Here is a 19,550-nt window from a genome sequence, read left to right as displayed (position 1 = left end):
CTTCCCTTGCTTCCTCTCTCCTTTCCTCCCTACTTTATTTCTTTTTCAGTTGCTTTCCCTGGCAGCTTTAATATTTCCCCGACTTACTTTTCTTTCCTTTTTTTCTGTTACCCTCTCTTTTTCACTCTCTCTCATTCCTTCCCTTTCTTCTTTCAACATTTAACATGGTAATGTTTTGTGCTAATAATCAAGGCAAGACAAAAATTACATTCATGTTCTTTCATAAAGAATATCATATCATCACAGTAAGGCCGAGGGTCCAAAGGGAAAAGAAAGAGAAAGAAGAGGGGAATCCAAATGAATGCCTCCTACACGTATCACTGCGCACGGGCTTTCCCAGACATCTTCCACTCCTTGTCTCGAAGCTTGGTTCGTTGAATTTTCCCTGTGGAAGTCTTGGGCAGGTTCAAGACAAACTCTATCTGTTGAAAAAAAAATCGGTCCAGGGTGGGTGGTCTGTGACCACAGTGGGTTGCATTTTTCAGAACTGCCGTAGGGTGAGGGGAAGTCCTTCAGGCTGGAGCCACTTCAGGGCAGCCCCTCTGTGCAATAAGAAGCTTCAGAAAGTGCTCTGGGATGAGGACAAGAAGAGGTTGGCTAGAATTGGGTATAAAGGTCTTTGACATATTTTCAGACAGAGGAGGAGCAGCATAACACACAACATGGCACAGCAGCCAGCCAGTTGAGCCTTGACATCAGTCTCTCTGGACCCCAGCTCCTCCTCTACCAATCATCTGGCTTTAACTAGGTCCTTGGCTTTGCTAAGACTCAGTTTCCCCACTGAGTAAGCTGAAGGATAATAGCAACTTCATTGGGTGATTGTGTGGACAAAAGGAAATTATGCAGGCTAAGTTACTGGCATGGAGTCAGCACTGAAAAATATTAGCCATTGTTATTAATCTGGATTAATCTGAGGTCTTTAGATATCTAAGACATCTAAGAATTAGGATACTTCATTTTGAATTCCATATCAATCATTTCCTATCGATGCACCCTAAGCAAAACTATAAAATCTCTCCAATTTCACTATTTGCTCTTGTTAAAAGGAATGTTTGAAGTTGAGGATCCTCTATCTCTAATATTCCCAAATCCGAAGACATGGACGATGAAGACGCCTCATTGAGGCTTCCAATGATGTGGCTCAATTGCCTTGACATTGGTTTAAGCATCACATGGTTTTGAATTTAATAAAAATTAACCTTTTTTAACTTTAATTTAAGAATAGGGATACTGAGATGGAAAAAGTATCTTCTTAGTGGCTGATATAAGAATTCTTCTATAAGTCAAGACTGACTTTGTTGAGAAGGGTTTGTTCAAACCACAATGAAATGGAGCAGAGGTCAGCAAACTATGACCTGCAGGCAAAATACAGCCCATGTCCTGTTTTTATCAATAAAGTTTAATTGAAACAGTCATGCCCATTCATTTAGAAACTGTCAACCTTTAGCACTGCATGGGCGAAGTTGAGTAGTAGCCACAAAGAACATATAGCCTAAAATATTTACTATTTGTGCCCCGAAGGGTAGATAGAGAGTGGATGAAGGCCACAGGAGGTATCCGGATTTAATGCTAAGAAGGAAGCTACTCTGCTTGTCATGAAGAGAGAAGCAGAAGGGACTGGATATAGTTGGTGGAAGGAGGGGGAAGGTGGAAATAACCTGTTGCCTTGAGAATTCTAGAGGAGATACTTGTGGAAAGAGACACATCTAGTGAGATATTTGAGTAAGACACTGCACACTGTGTGATAGGACTCATTGATTCAGCCTTCTACAATATTCAGTTACACTTAAACGTTCATAATAATTTTGGTGTGCCTGGATTTCTAACCTCCTTTGTAAATACTTATGAAATGCTTATTATGTGCTAGTCACTCTTCTAAGTGATGCCTTCTTAAATGAACTCATCCTTAACAACCTGTGAAGAGGTAACAGCATAATTTTCATTTTGCAAATAAGGAAACTGAGGAACACAGAGGTTATTGAGTAAGTGGTGGAAGTGAATGTTGAATCCAACAGTCTGATTCCTGAGACTGTGTTGTGCTGCCTCACTCTCAGAGGCTGCAAGTCCACCTAGTGGACTCTGATATGCAGCTGAGATCCCTCTCCAGGGACAAAGAACTCCCACCCCACTGCCAGACCCCTGTGGGAATTGTCTCAGCCAAAGACAGCTGTCTTGTCCAAGGCCACACTCCTTCCCAGGGCAGCCTACATCCATACTTGATCCACCTGTGACTGTGGACTCACCTTGCCTTAGGACAACACTGAAAGGTTATGCTAGCTTCGGAACTCCCATGGGATTGGCCGGGGTTCCCATTGAGACTAAGTCACAGTGCAACTTCACCCTCTGCTCAATCCTGCTCCTTTCTTTCCCTTCCCCCAGGGGTTGATTCCAAAACACTCCCTAATAAGCCTCTTGCATGTTAACCTCTTTCCCCAGTGCCTGCTTCTCAGAAGACCTATGACAATTAGTCTGTGCTGAGGAAAGGCAGGTGGCATCTGGGCTACAAAAGAATCTAAGGAACTCTAAGCTCAGCATGGTTGCTCTCACCTTCTACCCTAGACTCAATTTTCTTTCTTTCTCTGGGACAAGCTCCTATCTGGGACCCAAATCCAATAATTGGGTTTTCCTGCCATGTCAAGCTCCATGCCTCAGTTCTCTGTCCCAGAATGAAAGAAGCTGAAAACTATGCTTTTGTCTTTTCTCATAAGAACACTTCCATTTTCCTATGGGGAGTCTCCCCTCCGTCTCAGTCCATGTCATGGAGTAGGGCAGCTCTCTCTCCCCCATCCCCCTGCATTTTCTCTGAGGATGACATGGAACTGGCTATCAGTGTGGCATTGGCCTGGCTACAGGGATTCATTTAATAATGGGCACATGGCCCAGTTGGTCCAGTGAGAGTCAACCCAGAGACTTTTGTTGAGGCCTTTAGAGAAAAACATGCTCGTTTTCTACTGGAGTTTTCTAAGCTGCTGAGAATATATGTTTGGAGCTGATGGGGCCACAAAGAAAAAGTATTCCAAGAAATCAAGCCATTACAAAGGAAGGAGAGTCAAAGGGTGGAAGAGATACACCTGACCACATCCTAGGAGTGCCTGGGACCAGCCATAATGAAAACTTTCCCCACTCCTGGACTTTTCAATTGCATGAGCAATAAATCTCAAGCTAGATTTCTGTCACTTGCAACTGAGCGTTGCACAACCCTGAATACTATAGCAAGAACCCAGTGCAGAGAATGGGAATACAGGTAAGATAGTGGCTAGAACTTATTCCCTTGACAGCATTTGGCTTTTAATTCAGAGTGAGTCAAAAGCTGAGCTCATTTTTCAGGCATCAAGATAGTTGCTAGATTGTTTTCCTGGGCTTTCTTGATCATAGTCAGAAAGACTTTTTTTTTTTTTTTTTTTTTTTTGAGACAGGGTCTCACTCTGTCACCCAGGCTAGAGTGCAATGGCACAATCTTGGCTCACTGTAACCTCCACCTCCCAGATTCAAGCAATTCTCATGCCTCAGCCTCCTGAGTAGCTGGGATTATAGGCGCATGCCACTACGCCTGGCTAATTTTTGTATTTTGAGTAGAGATGAGGTTTCACCGTGTTGGCCAGGCTGGTCTTGAACTCCTGACCTCAACTGATCCACCTGCCTTGGCCTCCCCCAGTGCTGGGATTACAGGCGTGAGCCACTGCACCTGGCCCAGGAAGACTTTTTAAAATTAGAGGGCTGTCCTCCTCCTGAAGAAGGTAAATATAACAGGAAAACAATCTATTTCTCAAGTTTGAGTGACTTGGGATCTCAAAGGCCTTACCTTTCTTGGGTACTTGTACGGGGCTGTCACTGACTTCACATGCTGCTGCAGCTCCTTGGTGAGCTGTTCTGGGTCATGGGACAGGAACTGTGAGGCCAGGACCACAAATGCTTTCACCACCTGCAAAAAAGATGAAGGCCAAGAGAGAAGGGATTAGAGTGTGTAATCATCTCCTGGAATAATATGAAATTGGCATTAAGACTTCCATCACCCTTGTATCTCCTCATTTGCATCCCCAGTGATCCAGGTCAAGGGAAAGGGAGAAACTGGGGACAAGAATGAGGTTCCAGCTGTCTCTGAAGTTGTTTATTGGAGGAGCAGGTAGACAATGGATTGAGACCAGGCTCGTCTCACACTCCAAGGACAATAGAGACAGATGAGGAGAAAGAAGATACAGGGGGAGAAAAGAGAAAAATAGACTGAAAACCATAACCCTAAACAATGTGTTAACTTCTCCAAACTTCAGTGTTCCCACCTATAAAATGGGGATAAAACTGCCATATTTAACTTATGGTAAATAAAATGAAATCATGTACAGCAGGGCTGGCTCAGAGCTGGACACACAGGGCTTTCTCAGCAGAGGATCCCCCTTTGGCCTCACTGCTCAGTGGTTTCCATAATTTTCTGTGCGATGTGTTCTGTACCTACCGGAGGTATGATAGTGCCAGGCTTATACCCTGTGGGAATGTACTAGGACATTGATCCACACATCCCACCTTAATATTTTCCTACACACACATCAAAGTCCACTAGACCCCATCTGAGCCTATTTCTATAACCCTGACTTTATAGGGGTCTTTCTTTTTCCCTTTATTTTCACTGCAAACCCTGTGGCACAGGGGCTCTATCTTTTGGCTCAAATCCCTCCTCTGTTCTTCTGGTTAGGAATCAGAGTCTGATTCAAACACAAAACAGCAGGATAGAATTCTTCCAGTCTCATCAAAATAGACATTACATAGTACTTACTATGTGCTAGGCCTTGTTCCAAGCACTTCAGTTTTTTTTTTTTTTTTTTTTTTTTTTGAGACAGAGTCTCACTCTGTCGCCCAGGCTGGAGTGCAATGGCGCGATCTGAGCTCACTGCAAGCTCCGCCTCCCGGGTTCATGCTATTCTCCTGCCTCAGCCTCCTGAGTAGCTGGGTTTACAGGTGCCTGCCACCATGCCAGGCTAATTTTTGTATTTTTAGTAGAGACAGGATTTCACCATCTTGACCAGGCTGGTCTTGAACTCTTGACCTCATGATCCATCTGCCTCGGCCTCCCAACCAAGCACTTTACTTTCTAAAAATTTTTATCGATTCATAATATTTGTACATATGTATTGGGTACAAGTGATATTTTGTTACATGCAAATATTGTAATTATCAAATTAGGATACTTGGGGTGTCCATCACCTTGAGTATTTATAATTTGTATGTGTTGAGAACATTTCAAGTCCTCTCTTCTAGCTATTTTGAAATATACAGTACATGGTTGTTAACTATAGTCACCCTACTCTGCTATTGAACATTCGAACTTATTGCTTCCATCTAACTGTATGTTTATACCATTCACCCACCTCCCTTCATCCCCTGCTTCACCATCCACACATCCTTCTCAGCCTCTGGTATCTATCACTCTACTCTTTATCTCCATGAGATCAACTATTTTAGCTCTCACTTATGAGTGCAAACATGTGATATTTATCTTTCTGTGCCTGGCTTACTTCACTTAACATAATGACCTCCAGTTCTCTCCATGTTGCTACAGATGACATGACTTCATCCTTTTTTAACACCAAATAGCATTCCATCGTGTATATATACCACATATTATTTATCCATTCATTCATTGGATACTTAGGTTTATCCCATATCTTTGTATTGTGAATAGTACTGCAATTAACATGGGAGTGTAGACATCTTTTTGATATGCTGATTTCCCTTCCTTTGGATAAATACCCAGTAGTGGGATTGCTGGATCGTATGGTAGTTCTGTTTAGTTTTTTGAGAAATCACCATACTTTACAAATATTAGCACATTTAACCCTCATAACAATCCCTCATCTTACAAATGGGGAAACTGAGAAACAGAGAGGCCAAGTAGCTTGCCCAAGGTCACATAGCTAGTTAGCGGCAGGGCCAAGATTGGGTCTCAGAGTGTTTAGCCCCACAGTCCCTGTTCTTAAACCATCATACTACACTGCCCTTGTGTTGATATCTGTTCACCCCCAGACTGCTGCTTCCCCATTACCTCTCCTCGGACGGGGTCTGGGCTGCTGATCACAGCCGTCTCAACCACAGCAGGGTGCTCCATCAGCGCGTTCTCTACCTCTGAGGGTCCAATCCGGTACCTGCAGAAGAACCTGTCCTTCAGAGAAGACTGGACACCCAACCTCTAGGCCATCCCAGAAGTCTGGAACCAGCCAGAGTAAAGACCCAAATTTCCCCTCCCAATCCAGAAACCAAGCTCACCCGCTGGAGTTAATGATATCATCTGCCCGTCCCATAAACTGGAAATACCCATCTTCATCTTTGATTCCCCGGTCTCCAAGGAGCCAAAAGTCCCCTCGAATGTTGGCTGCTGTCTTCTCAGCATTGTCCTGGTGACCACAGAAAGACAGAGTGATTGTGCCTGCAAAGCCTAAATCTCCTACCCTGGGGCTGCCATGAACGGATGTCATAAGTCTTATTAAAACTGCAGGTGTGCAGTGTATAACTTGACCATGGCAGACATGCCCTGAACCAGCCAACCCTAGACTGCAGGTAGAACTGGATCTTTCCCACTCAGGGTCTCTCAGCTACTCCTCTAGGTCCAGTCTGATGGATATTATTGATGTATTCGTTCATCCAGGCTTAGGGCATTTTCCCCAATTGTTTCTATCTCCCCTTTCATAGATATCCTAATCTCTGCTCACTCCATGGCACCACTCAAAGCTATCATTTTGATTAGGTACTTTTCTTGGCTTCTGTGTTAAATTTGAAAGTTCTAGGGACATTAGCCAGGAAGCCCCCTGGGACCCTGGCTAATGTGCATGTTTCTACAATGACTGGATCCCTCTCTTAAGCTGAGGCACTTGCTTATGAGTAACGAAAAGGCTTGAGTTTTATCCCTTGTCAGGGCATCTTCCTATATGACTCTGGTATGGGGGCATGGGCTCCAGACTGGAGATTCAGTTACTGGATGATATGGTGGCATAAAGAATTCTTAGCCTCACTCCGTCATTGGGAATAGAGGGATGCTAATGATCAGAGACACCAAGAGGCTGTCTGAAGCTAAACAGCCATTACAGAAGGTAGAATTGAGACCAGAAGCCACTGGCCACTGGCTTGACTCTCTCATGGCCATCACGGAGCCTCTGTGGCCTCAGAAGTCTGCCCAACAGACACTTCTGAGTCTGTTTCCTTTTCTGTCAAATGGTGAGAAGCCCATGACTTAGTACCTCACTGGCATTTGAGAATAGAGTGGGACCGCACACAGGAAATGCTTGGAGAAGGGAACAGTGTAGCTCTGCCCTGATCTCTGAGGCTCAGTTTTCCTCATCTGTAAAATAGGAATAACCATTCGCATCTACAACAATTGTTTTATTGAACACACTCACAACACAAAACTTACAGATGAGGAAACTGAGACATGACAGATAAGTAACTTGCCTAAGATCACGCAGTACATAGTAGAGCAGGGTTTTGAACTAGAGCAAACTGAGTCCAAAAACTTTATAGGGTGGCTGGGAGGATTAAATGAGTTTAAAGTTTAAATGAGCTTAAAGTTTACAGATTAAATGTGTTTATAGGACAATGCTTGCCTCATGGTATGCATTCAATAAGTGGTGGAAACTACTATTATTTGATTTATTATTTATTTATTTTATTAATGAATTATCTCAGGGATCAGAAGTCATGCCCTTGGGGTCTTCTCTGTCCAGTTTCTAATGGTTGTGAGCTTCAGCAAGTCTTGTAATCTCTGGCTCCAACATCCTCACCTGTCAAGTGAGGTGGCCAGATTCAAGGATTATCTGTCTTTACCTTCCCAAGATCTGAAGATAGGGATTCTTCCAGCTGGATGGCAAAGTCTCAATGTGAAGTGCCTGGCAGGCTCTAAAGAAGATCAATGGCATAGAGCATGGGGATGATACCTATGGGAGGGGGCAAGGCCCTTGGGGGAATGGTGCTGTGTATAGTTCAGGGTCAATAATATTTTGGGCATGAAACAGAGAGTTCTTGAGAAGTCTGACGGCTAATTGAAGAAAAATAAGTCTTCCAATGAGGTCACAGTGATAGGCTGAGGAAGGCAAGGCTGAATAGACAGTCTTTTCTTCCACTAGCAAAGCATACATTCTTGAAAACTGGACACTCTTTGTCTTCACATCTAATGCCTCTTGGAAGTTTCAGAACATTTGGCTTTCCTCACCCCATTTAGTGCTCCCCACCCTCATTGAGGAACAGAGGAGGAGGAGCACAGTTTCTCACCACATAGCCAGAGAAAATGCCTATAGGCTTGATGGGTTTGACCCTGACGCCAATGTCTCCTTCTGTGCCAGGGGGCAGAACGTTGCCCTTATCATCTATGACCTGGAGAAAGAAGCAGGTTGGAAGAATGATGCACAGAGCAGGAGATGGCTTCAATGGCAGCATGAGATTACTGAGTTGGTCAAATGAAAGACCCTCTTGCTCTAGTGGAGACTGAAAACAACAACCAGAAACCAAGGGAACCCAAGAGTCTTAAACTCAGATCTCTGATCCATCTACCTGGAATAGTTTAGGTGAATCCTTTGGTTGAGACTGGCCCAGATGAGCCTGGGGAGATACTTTTGGCTTTAGGAGCTCAGATAAAATAATAGCCTCCCCTTATCTTTGAGACCTACCTCACCTGTGGACTTAGAAATCAGGCAGATCAAAACTTACATTTACTCTGCTACCTTACTAGCTGACTTTGAACTACTTAAACTCTGTGCTTCAGTGCTTTCACCCATACAACGGATACTGACAGCTTATTGCACAGGATTTTTATAGGAATGAATTAAGATACTAAGAAAGGGGCTTAGCAAATGGTTATCATAGTGAATATCATGGCAAGTAACTGGATATGACACTGAATACAGTCTAAGTTACACTTTAGATATACAAAACTATTCACATAACACAGATACACAAACACAAATTCTAGTTCTCAAAAAACAATAAAACTTTAGCTACAACACATTCATTATAGTGTATTTTTACTAGTGAAAACTGGGACGTCATCCCTCGGTCCAATAAAAGGCATAAACAGCGGTGGATACCCACTATTTACTACTATATCATCATTAAAAATCATGCTGTAGATTGGCATTAATTGAACTGAAAAGATCATTACCTAAATTGTTAAATGATAAAAGCAAGTTACAAAATGTTATGTCAAGATTCACCCCTAGTTTTGTTTTTAAAGCATATATACTTGCTTACTGTCTAGCTAATTTGCTAGATATTCAAAGTGGGTCCTTCTGGATGGTAACAATATAAATCATTTCCCCTTTTCCTCCTTCCTTCCCTCACTCTCTCCTTCCCCCAACCTCCCTCCCTCCCTCCCTTTTTCCTTGTATTATCTTAATATCAGTACTTTCTATTATTTTGACTCAGTAAACAATGGAATACATAAATTACTGAAAATCAGTGTTTCCCCTAACTTCCTCCCTCCTTAGTGTCCCGAGCAAACCTGTACATCATAATGGCGAGCAGCTATTCCCATGTATCCTGGTTTGATTTTCATCGTCTTGGAAACTACGCAAGTTAATCCCTGTGGAAAGAAGCAGACAGATCAGCAAACCTCAGGAGGAGGTACAAGGTCATACAAAAAGAAAAAGTTTCTGTAGAGCAGGTCCTGAACTTGGCCTATACTTGGGGGCTCGTCCCGCTCCTCATTCCCTGGCTGTCTCCCCATTACTGGAACCACAATCCTAGGGGCTTTGCCAAACTGTTTGTTCAGTAAGCAATCCAACTACCACTCCCCAGGAAGAGGACCTAACAGTAACATTATAATCTCTTTTAGGGGGAGCCACATTTTTATATGACACTATGGATACCCAAAGTCCTTTCAAACTATGAATCACCAATATGCAATTTGTAAGGCCTGAAATATACTGACTTTTGTTTTTGTTTTGAATTTGCATGGGTATATAGGTGTATGTATTTATGGGATATATGAGATGCTTTGATACAGGCATGCAATTTAAAATAATCACATCATGAAGAATGAGGTATCCATTTCCTCAAGCAGTAAAATATACTTTTTAAATTATCTCCCATGGCAGCACCAGTTCTGCTTGAACCCTGAAATGAACGTTCCCAACAGAATAAGAGATGAGTGGTGGATGCCTCACTGACAGAGACACAGATTGTCATTTTCTCAGATCTAGTCTGGACACCAGATATCACAGTGATCCATCTTTTCCCACCACCCACTGTGCTGAAAAGGGCAAGTTGATCGACCCACCTCAGAAGAGAGGCTGCTGAGTGATTAAGATATGGGAGTCTGAGTGTCCTTGTAAGCATATCCTAAACATGTCCTCCTCTGAATGGTTGGAGGCCCCTGCCAGGGTTTGCTTGCCACAACTCCATTGTCCTTATTCATATTTGCAGAACTTTTCCTGGCTCTTTCATACCACAGAGCTGCCATCAACCCTCTGCAGAAGTTCTTCCAAGGGTACTCATTAGCCAAAGAAGGATGCAGGGTAAGAGAGTGGTGGGGAAAAGGCAAGAAGTGCTGAGAGTTACAAGTAAGAGGCACTGGAAAAAGGAGAGAAAGAGTTGAGGGAAAGTAGTCCCCATGTAGTTTGGATAAGTAAAACAGTATAGAGTAGCATAAATTCATATTGTGCACATGAGACCTCAAGAGTTCCAAGAAGATATCTCAGGAAGTACAGTAAAGCCATGGTGGGTTCTTCTTCCCATTCCTCACTTCAGTCTAAGCAGCTTTGTACAGTGCTTGACATGTTTGATAAACTTTGGTCTCTGCTAAAATGTTTCCCTATCACAGAGGACCTTTCTGACTACCATATCTGATTTACCAACTTCTCACCCCATCTCATCTACTTTACTTTTTCCATCGCATTTCTCACCACCTGCTGTGCTAGATAGTTCTTACTTTATTGTCTCTCTCCCCAAATCTCACTGGAATGTAATCTCCCAGAAAACAGGAGCTTTGCCTGTTTTTTTCTGTGCTGAATTTTCAATCCCCAGTACCTGTCCCTTCATGGAGGCTCAATAAATATTTCTCAAATACATGAATGATAAATGGTGGCTAACATTTTTCAGTGTCAAAGAGACTTTTGAAGCCCAAAAAGTGCATCCAGCCCATGGTTCCCCTGGGAGCAGATACCGTTTCTGTCTGGCCATAGAATTCTCGGATGTCCAGTCCAGTCTGGGCCCTCCAGTTCTCCAGAGTTTCTGGAAGAAGGGACTCCCCTCCAGTGAGGCAGTTCTGTAGATGGGGGAACTTGTAACTGAAGAAGAGAAATAACAGTTTCCCCTCAGTCTCCCTGTAACCAAAGTCCACCCAGGCCTAGACCTGGTTTCTGGGTGCTTTGATGATGCAAATGGCTTCATGGGGTTATCTGTGTGCAAGAGATTCAGATAGATAGGCATGCATGTATGTGAGGGAGTCAGGGGGATGGGGCCAGACTCTCTTACCAATCCTCAAAGCCCCATCACCTGGAAAGATCCTGCTGTAGCAACATCCGGTAAACAAGGGGGGCACCAATCATGTTCTTGATTGGGTAGCTGGAGAGCGTCTGGAAGAAGAGAACCAGGTGAGACATTGGTCACCAGGTCAGATGCCAACTTATGGCTATGCACAGTGGTTACAGTTGTGAGCTATGGAGTTGTAGAGGTCTGGATTAAAATGCTAGCTTGTTTACTATGTCTATTTCAGGTCAAATGAGCCCCACAATTCTTATGCACCCTGAAAACACAAATAAGAGGGAAATGAATACATATTATGGTAGTGAAAAAGTCTAAGACTATTTTGAAACCTTTTTGTCAAATCCTGGATGTCTGTTCCTGCCAGTTTAAGACTTGCCCTCATTAACACAACCCTAGGAGTATATCACCCCCTAGCAACTAAGGGAAGATCAGCTGCCTGAGCACAGCAGCTGTCTTGGTTAAGTCCCTTAACCTTCTGTAGCCAACTTTATAATAGTTTGTTTCCAACCTTATTTTCCCAAAAATATTTTTGGGATATATTTTAGCTATAAAAGGTCTTTGAAAAGCTAAAGACGTTAGACATTTATATCTATAGACATTTCAAAACAAGTGCTACAAAAAGACCTAGTACTGAATACTTGCCTTGTCCTGTGTTATCTCATTTAATTTTCACAATAACCTCATAGAGTGTGTACTATCATCCTCATGATTCAGAGGGGAAACCCATGATGTACAAGGTTAAGTAGCTGCTCCAAGGTCACCTAGTCAGCAAGTAGTGGGATCATTATTTGCAGCATGTATTCCTGTCATACAATACCACCTCCATCCCATGCTTTTCTTTATGCAGAATGTAATAGAGTATTGTCTTAGTCTGTTTTCTGTTGCCATAACTGAGTACCCAAGACTGAGTAACTTATGAAGAAAAGATAGTTATTTCTTGCAATTCTAGGGGCTGGAGAGTCCAAGGTCAAGAAGCTGCATCTGGTGAGAGCCTTCTTGCTGATGGGGACTCAGGGCATCACATGGCAAAGGGGCTCATGAGACAGAGCAAAACTGGCTTTTTATATAACAGACCTACTCTTCAAAACTAACCCACTAACATGATAACCCATTAATCTATTAATCCCTCATGAGACCCAATCATCTCTTAAAGGCCCTACCTCTTAATACTGTGCCACTGGGGATTGAGTTTGTTGATAAAAGGAGCCAAACTCTGTAAAATATTTGAAGAGATTTATTCTGAGCCAAACATGAGTGACCATGGCCGTGACACAGCCCTCAGGACGTCCTGAGAACACGTGCCCAAGGTGGTCAGGGTGCACCTTGGTTTTATACATTTTAGGGAGATATGAGACTTCAATCAAGCACATTTAAAAAATACATTGGTTTGGCCCAGAAGGGTGGGACAACTTGAAGCGGGGTCTTCCAGCTTATAGGTAGATTTAAATTTTTTCTGATTGACAATTGGTTGAGTTTATCTCAAGACCTGGGATCAATAGAAAGGAATGCCTTGGTTAAAATAAAGAATTACAGAGACCCAAGTTCTTATTTGCAGAGGAAGCTTTTAGGTACTGGCACTAGGCGTTAGAGAGAATAGGTTGTAAAATGGGTTGCTTTTTTTTTTTTTTATTCAGACTTAAAGTCTGTATTGATGTTAATACCAGAGAGGTATAATGAGGCATGTCCCACTCTCACTTCCTGTCATGGCCTGAAACAGTCTCTCAGGTTAAATTTTTAAAAGAACCCTGGCTGAGGAGGAAGGTCATTCAGATGGTTGGGGGTGGTAGGACTTTAGGATTTTATTTTTGGTTTACAAGTTTCATCATGAGTTTTGAAGGGCACAAATATTCAAACCATGGCAATGGTTTAAGCAAAATGTCTAGAAAAAATGACAAATGTGAATATCATGCAATCATTTCCTTCAGATGCTCTTGGTAAACAGATATAAGCTATGAAAATGATGCCATATTCCTTATTGCTTTGCCTTACTAGAAGCTCAACTTGCAACTACATACTCATTTGCTATATTTCTCCTTAATTTCCTTTCCCCCCCTACACCTCCAACTTATATTTTCCTAATGGACTTTATAATTTTGCTTCTGTTTTCATTTTTTTTTTTTTTGATGATGAAACTTAATAAGAGCCAGTTCAAATCCTTTTGGGAAGGACACAGAGTAAGAATTTGTTTAAAACAGAGAATGACAGTATCATTTGAAGATAATTTCCTAAGAAAATTCAGACCACACCTGACTTTTTGACTTTTGAAGATGTCATCTATGCCTTAGCCTGAATCTTTGTTGCAGCCAAATAGATGTCTGGATGGGCCATCAGAGATCTGGGGGCATGGCAGGGAAATAACCCAATCCCTCTATCATAGAGTCCAACATAGGGTGTATCTTTGTAAGCAAAGTGAGGTCATTTTTATTGCTTTGTTGCTACAGGATAATGCATAGCTGCAGTTTGTGGGTCTTACCTAATGGCTGTACCATCAAGTTCTATAGGAAAAAATTCCATTTATTCTTCTGAGTTGCTTCTAGAAAATCATCTTAAATTGGAAATAACCCAATGGTCATTAACAATAGGATGGGGGAAATTTTTGATAGATTCACAGAATGGAATACTACGCAGCCAGTTAAAGAACAAACATCTGATACACGCAACACGTGGACTAATCTCACAGATAATATTTTGAGTAAAAGAAGCCAAATGCAAAAGATTATATATAAAGTGTTTCCATTTACATGAAATGCAAGAAGAGATAAAATTAATCTATAGTGATAGAGATCAAACGAATGATTAAGTTATGGGTTGTAGACACTGTCAGAGAAGGAGTATGAACACCTGCAGTGGTGGGAATGTTTCATGTCTTGATCTAGTGGTGTTTACATGGGAGTCTGATATGAATTGGATGCTGTGTCCCCACCTAAATCCCTATATTAAAGTTCTAACCCTCAACTTGATGGTATTTGGAGGCGGGGCTTTTAGGGGTAATTATACAAGGTAAAGAAACAGGTGCCCCAATGATAGCATGAATGTCTTTATTTTTAAAAAGGAAGAGATGCCAGCACTGTCTTTCTCAACCATGTGAGAATAGAGCAATAAGGCAGCCATAACAAGCCAGAAAGAGGGCCTCCCCAGGAATCCAATTATGCTGGCACCCTGATCTCAGACTTACAGCCTCCAGAGCTATAATAAGTAAATGTCTGTTATTTAAGCCACCTAAATTATGGTATTTTATTATAGTAGCCCAAGCTGACTGAGACAGTATCTTAACATAGGTAAATTATTTTCAAACTGTACACTTAGGATGGTGGCACTCTATGTACTTTACCTTCAGTTTGTATTTTATGCTGCAAATAAAAAAGGAAATGAAATGTGCGTGCGCGCACACACACACGAGGGAGATGGCATCCTCTCCAGTACTCCAGCTTTCCCTTTTACATGTGGTTCATCAGCATCTATCTGATAGGTGACACCAGCAGACGAGCCCATTGCAGTTGTTAAGTGAACAAATGACCTACAATGTCTTTCTCCTGAACATACTGCTTTCATCTATATATGTGTCTGTCTCCTTCCCCAGAACATGAGCTCCATGAGGTCAGCGATCATTTCCATCTTGCTTACTGAACACTGTTCACCGCATGGCAGGGGTTTAGCAAAAATGAAATAAGTTGAAACAAACTACAATAAATTGAAGTGTGCAAACCTCGGGCTCACTCTGAATAACTGGTGCAAACAGGATCCTCTCTTACCTTTAGAATAATCAGTGGGTCAAACGTTGGCAAGAGATGAACAAATGTGCATGCTCCTAATGCCCAAGTTTCCAAAAGTGAGGTTATAATGTTCAGTATCCAACCTGTGTCTGATATGGTCCACATTACATCAGAGCCTTGCAGGCCTGTCCAACTGAAAACACAGACAAAACACATGTACATATAGGTGGGTGCATGCTGACCTTAGGATGTGTGGGACACTAAGGTGTAGGGGAGGAAAGAGAGGTGTGTGCGCAGAGGTGTGTGTGTATCTGCCTGCAGGTTTATAGGCATATGTCTAAGTATAAGTAGGAAGGGGGAAGAAAAGTTGTTCTATCCACACATCCTGCATCAACAGGAGATGAATGTTCAGAAGGTGGGACCCCAGTTGACATGACTTAATATATAATTGGGTCTCATTCTCATTTTACCTCCAAAACTTAGTACAGTTTGTGGCATGCATGTGGTAACCACCCAGGAAAATTTTACTAACACAAGACATCTGCATGACAAATATTCTGACAGATGCCTTGTCAAGTTCAAGTTTAGCTGAATAGAACTTTGCTTCTCTTTTCTTCAAGTACTGCAAATTGCCCGTACAGCTGATGGTCTTGCACTAAGTAAACTTGTCAGTTTTCTCTCTTCACGGAAGAATAAAAGGTTTAGACCTTTCTTAAAGCAAGAATGATTTAGGCTAGACATGATCAACTTCCTTGTGACTGGGAACTGCCATAGTGTATCTTCTTTCCTGAAGATGATTAATGCTTTCAGCTCTGTAGGGAAATTAGGTCATAGTATAAGACTTCTCTAAGTCTCACTTTATATCTGTGAAAAATGAGATATTTTTCACCAAATATTTTGGGGGAAGGGGAATTTCATATTTTAGTTACATTTAAGTAATTTATCCCCTATCTTTTAGAAACTGCGCTTTACTGCAGCTCTTCTATTGTATAATTTTTATTAACTTATTTAATTTGCTGTCACTATGGTTTCACAGATGGAACATTTACACTTTCCATTTTTTGCATTATTATATTTTCCCATTCTAATAATAAAATTAACATGGAAGGAGGGATCTACTAAAAAAAATTCTGATGATTTGTAGATATCATTGTGTGAAGACCTTGGCACAGTGTTTCATGATTCCACAAATGGGATTAAGGTAGCAGTGGAAAAAAAAAAAAGCCCAACTATGAGGTCTGTGACCCAGAAATCCTGAGATCTTTGTTTGCAAATTTATCCAATTATATCTTCCACTTCAATGAATTTGCAAAGTAATTTGCCACTGACAAAAACTGCCCTTTTGGAACGTGGACGGTATCAAAGCAAATTGCCAGCACCCCAAACGACAACACAGAGATCAATCTGGAGAAATGCATGTAAGCCTTTTGCTAATTATTCACCCTGCTAGGCATATGGCTCAACACGTGGAAGAAGTTTTGAGACCCTGTGTTATCTAAAACATGTGTCCCATTGGAGATCACTGGATACCCAGCATGTGAAGCCATGTCCTCTTTAGCTTTCCTTCTGAATTTTCTTTCTCAGAACCACAAGGTGGTAGCCCAGCCCAGGAGCACTGAATTTGAACTCAGAAAAGTCTTCATGCCTCGTCATACAATTCTCTGTAGAGAGAAAGAGCTCAGCTTACCCAGCATCTATCTTGGCCTTGAGGCCCAGGCTTGAGTGGGAATGTTCTGCCATCTTGGGAAGACCACTGGTCCCACTAGTGAAGTAGATGGCAACTGTTTCATGGCTTCCAGTCTCCACGCATCGATGAGTGGTGGATGCCTCGCTGACAGAGACAGAGATTGTCATTTTCTCAGATCTAGCCTGGACACCAGATATCACAGTGACCCATCTTTCCCCACCACCCACTGTGCTGAAAAAGGCAAGCTGATCGAACCACCTCAGAAGGGAGGCTGCTGAGTGATTAATATCATGGGAGTCTGAGTCAATCAGAGTTGGGTTTGAAAACCACTCAAGTTTGGCACTTTGTTATCAATGCAACCCTAAACTAGTTATTTAACTTCCCTGTATCTCACTTTATATCTACAGAAAGTGAGATCAAGTCTAATAGAGTTACTGAGAAAGTTAACTCTACCATCAAAGAAATGAGCCATTTTCTTAGCAAGAACTCAATAAATGCTAATCTAATTGTTGTGAAGAGCCCTGGCATGACACCAAGTGGATGGGAGGTGTGGAATTATTATGAGTTTTCCAAGTACTTTCTTGGCACTCTCTTCTATTCCCTGGAAGCACCTACACATCTCTTGGACATCTCCAGTGTCCTGATTTTGAGCCTTTAAAAGCAGGAATTGGCCGGGCATGGTGGCTCACACCTGTAATCCTAGCACTTCAGGAGGCTGAGACAGGCGGATCACGAGGTCAGGAGATCGAGATCATCCTGGCTAACATGGTGAAATCCCATCTGTACTAAAAATACAAAAAATTAGCCGGGCATGGTGGTGGGCGCCTGTAGTCCCAGCTACTCAGGAGACTGAGGCAGGAGAATGGCATGAACCCAGGAGGCGTAGCTTGCAGTGAGCTGAGATCATGCTACTGCACTCTAGCCTGGGCAACAGAGTGAGAGTCCATCTAAAAAAAAAAAAAAAAAAAAAAAAAAAAAGCAGGCATCATGTTATTTATTTCTATGACATCTACCTTAAAGACTATGGCATTAGAAAGGAAAAGCTGAAGTTATCCCTTCAAGTTTCCAATCATATGTGCCCCAATAGAGGGATTTCAGACATGTGACAGAGAAAATCATTAATCCAGCCAATCATGCTATCAACTTTTGGAAGGACACATGGAGAGACCTCTGCCCTTCATCAACCTCTCTTAGAGATACAGAAGGTGGGAAGAAGAGTCTAGAAACTTGGTGTATCAGCCATCTCTTGGGTTTTTCCTCATGACCTTGGCCTCACCCCTGATTTGAGTCATAGTTCCAGTGAATAGTTCTGGGTGGGTTTCAACCCACTTGGTGTTAACACCATGTTGTTTCCAGTGTGCACCACAAGTGATTCACTTTGTGCCCCATAGTTTCTCTGTTTTACCATAGCATGGAACTCTGAGCCACTCTTCATGCATGAGTGTGCAGCCCAGCGTGTGGAGGCCATAACACCCCCAGGACAACCGTCAACCTGTGGGGGTCAGATGCTGATGGGTCAATGCTTTTCAGTCCTTTAGAGGACAATCCTGGGAGGCATTATATGTGCTGCTCAGAAGGTCCAGGCAGGTCAAGCCCCATTTAGTTTTTGCAATGACTTGGAAAAAAAAGAAAACAAAAAACCCTTGCATTAGCTTTTATTTCTTCCCAGCTTCACTATTCCTAGTCCCATGCTCTGCTTCCTGCACCTCCTCAATAAAGCACCTGCACCTAAGTGCTTGGCTCTGTTTCCAGTTTTAGTTAAAACCCAGGCTGAGACACATAGATACTCACTTTAATAGTTTCTTGAAGTTCAGCCACCCATCCGAGCTTTTCTCAGACACCAGTAACTTAATTCTCAGAGAAGGGCATTTAGATGCCACTGTGTCCACTTCTTGGATGACTTCATCCCCAGCAACGATAGCCTTGGCCTTAGACGTCTGCAACCTATACAGTATGTCGGTGGATTTCATCTGGATGGTTCCAGGCATAAAGACGAGACCTAAAGAAGCCAACAGTTTAGAGAATTGGAAAGGATGGTTTTCTTTGTCCGTAGAGAAGCCTGATATAAATATCAAGCAGGGAGAAAGTGTGGAAGGAGAGGATGGGGAAGTAATGACCAATGGAGAGTGTCAACAAAAAAGAGGACTAAGGAATAGGGAGTGAATTTAACCTAGGATTCCCTGGGTTGTCAGAGTCTTAAGGGCCCTACTGAGACAAAGAAAAGAAATTGAATTGCTAATATCACACTTTTGACAGTCTAAGACACATACAATTCTCCTCACCCATTCTCACCGCTCAAAAAAAATTTTCTACAGGAGTTTGCTGTATTCAAAACTCTTATATGATAACCAAAGAATCATGAAGAAAGGCCCTAGGAATTATCCATGGTCTTGAAACACCAATAGCTCTAGGTCCTGGCTATTTCTTTCAACCCTGGGACACTAAACGCATTTTTCTTAGATGAGAGTGCCTTCAGTTTTACATATACATGTACACACAAAGTATAGTTGTATATATTTATTGGGTACAAAGTGGTATTATAATTTTTGAAGACAATGTGAGATGACTTAATTAAGCAAATTAAGATATCCATCACCTCAAGTATTTAACATTTTTTTGTGATGAGAATATTAGAAATTTTTGCTCTTAATGATACTGAAATTTACAGTACTCAATTATTAGCTATATTT

At 42.1% G+C, this 19,550-nt stretch overlaps 1 protein-coding gene across 1 annotated transcript in view; it reads right to left on the bottom strand.

Annotated features, from left to right (window-relative positions):
* Window positions 1-256: 256 nt before the first annotated feature.
* Window positions 257-19,550, bottom strand: part of LOC111551198 (acyl-coenzyme A synthetase ACSM2B, mitochondrial) — a 38,178-nt gene continuing 18,884 nt past the window's right edge. The window contains exons 4-14 of the mRNA XM_023225058.1: window positions 18,652-18,859; window positions 16,861-17,004; window positions 15,213-15,366; window positions 11,470-11,549; window positions 11,138-11,261; window positions 9,476-9,556; window positions 8,251-8,352; window positions 6,256-6,383; window positions 6,035-6,134; window positions 3,803-3,922; window positions 257-422 (exon numbers count right to left, since the gene is read on the bottom strand). Of these exons, the coding sequence (XP_023080826.1) occupies window positions 318-422; window positions 3,803-3,922; window positions 6,035-6,134; window positions 6,256-6,383; window positions 8,251-8,352; window positions 9,476-9,556; window positions 11,138-11,261; window positions 11,470-11,549; window positions 15,213-15,366; window positions 16,861-17,004; window positions 18,652-18,859 (1,346 nt within the window). The 3' untranslated portion in view covers window positions 257-317. The remainder of the gene's footprint in view (window positions 423-3,802; window positions 3,923-6,034; window positions 6,135-6,255; window positions 6,384-8,250; window positions 8,353-9,475; window positions 9,557-11,137; window positions 11,262-11,469; window positions 11,550-15,212; window positions 15,367-16,860; window positions 17,005-18,651; window positions 18,860-19,550) is intronic.

The sequence above is a fragment of the Piliocolobus tephrosceles genome, chromosome 17 (assembly GCF_002776525.5).
Source record: "Piliocolobus tephrosceles isolate RC106 chromosome 17, ASM277652v3, whole genome shotgun sequence".
NCBI classification, from domain to species: domain Eukaryota; kingdom Metazoa; phylum Chordata; class Mammalia; order Primates; family Cercopithecidae; genus Piliocolobus; species Piliocolobus tephrosceles.
This window is presented reverse-complemented; position numbering and strand designations above follow the sequence as displayed.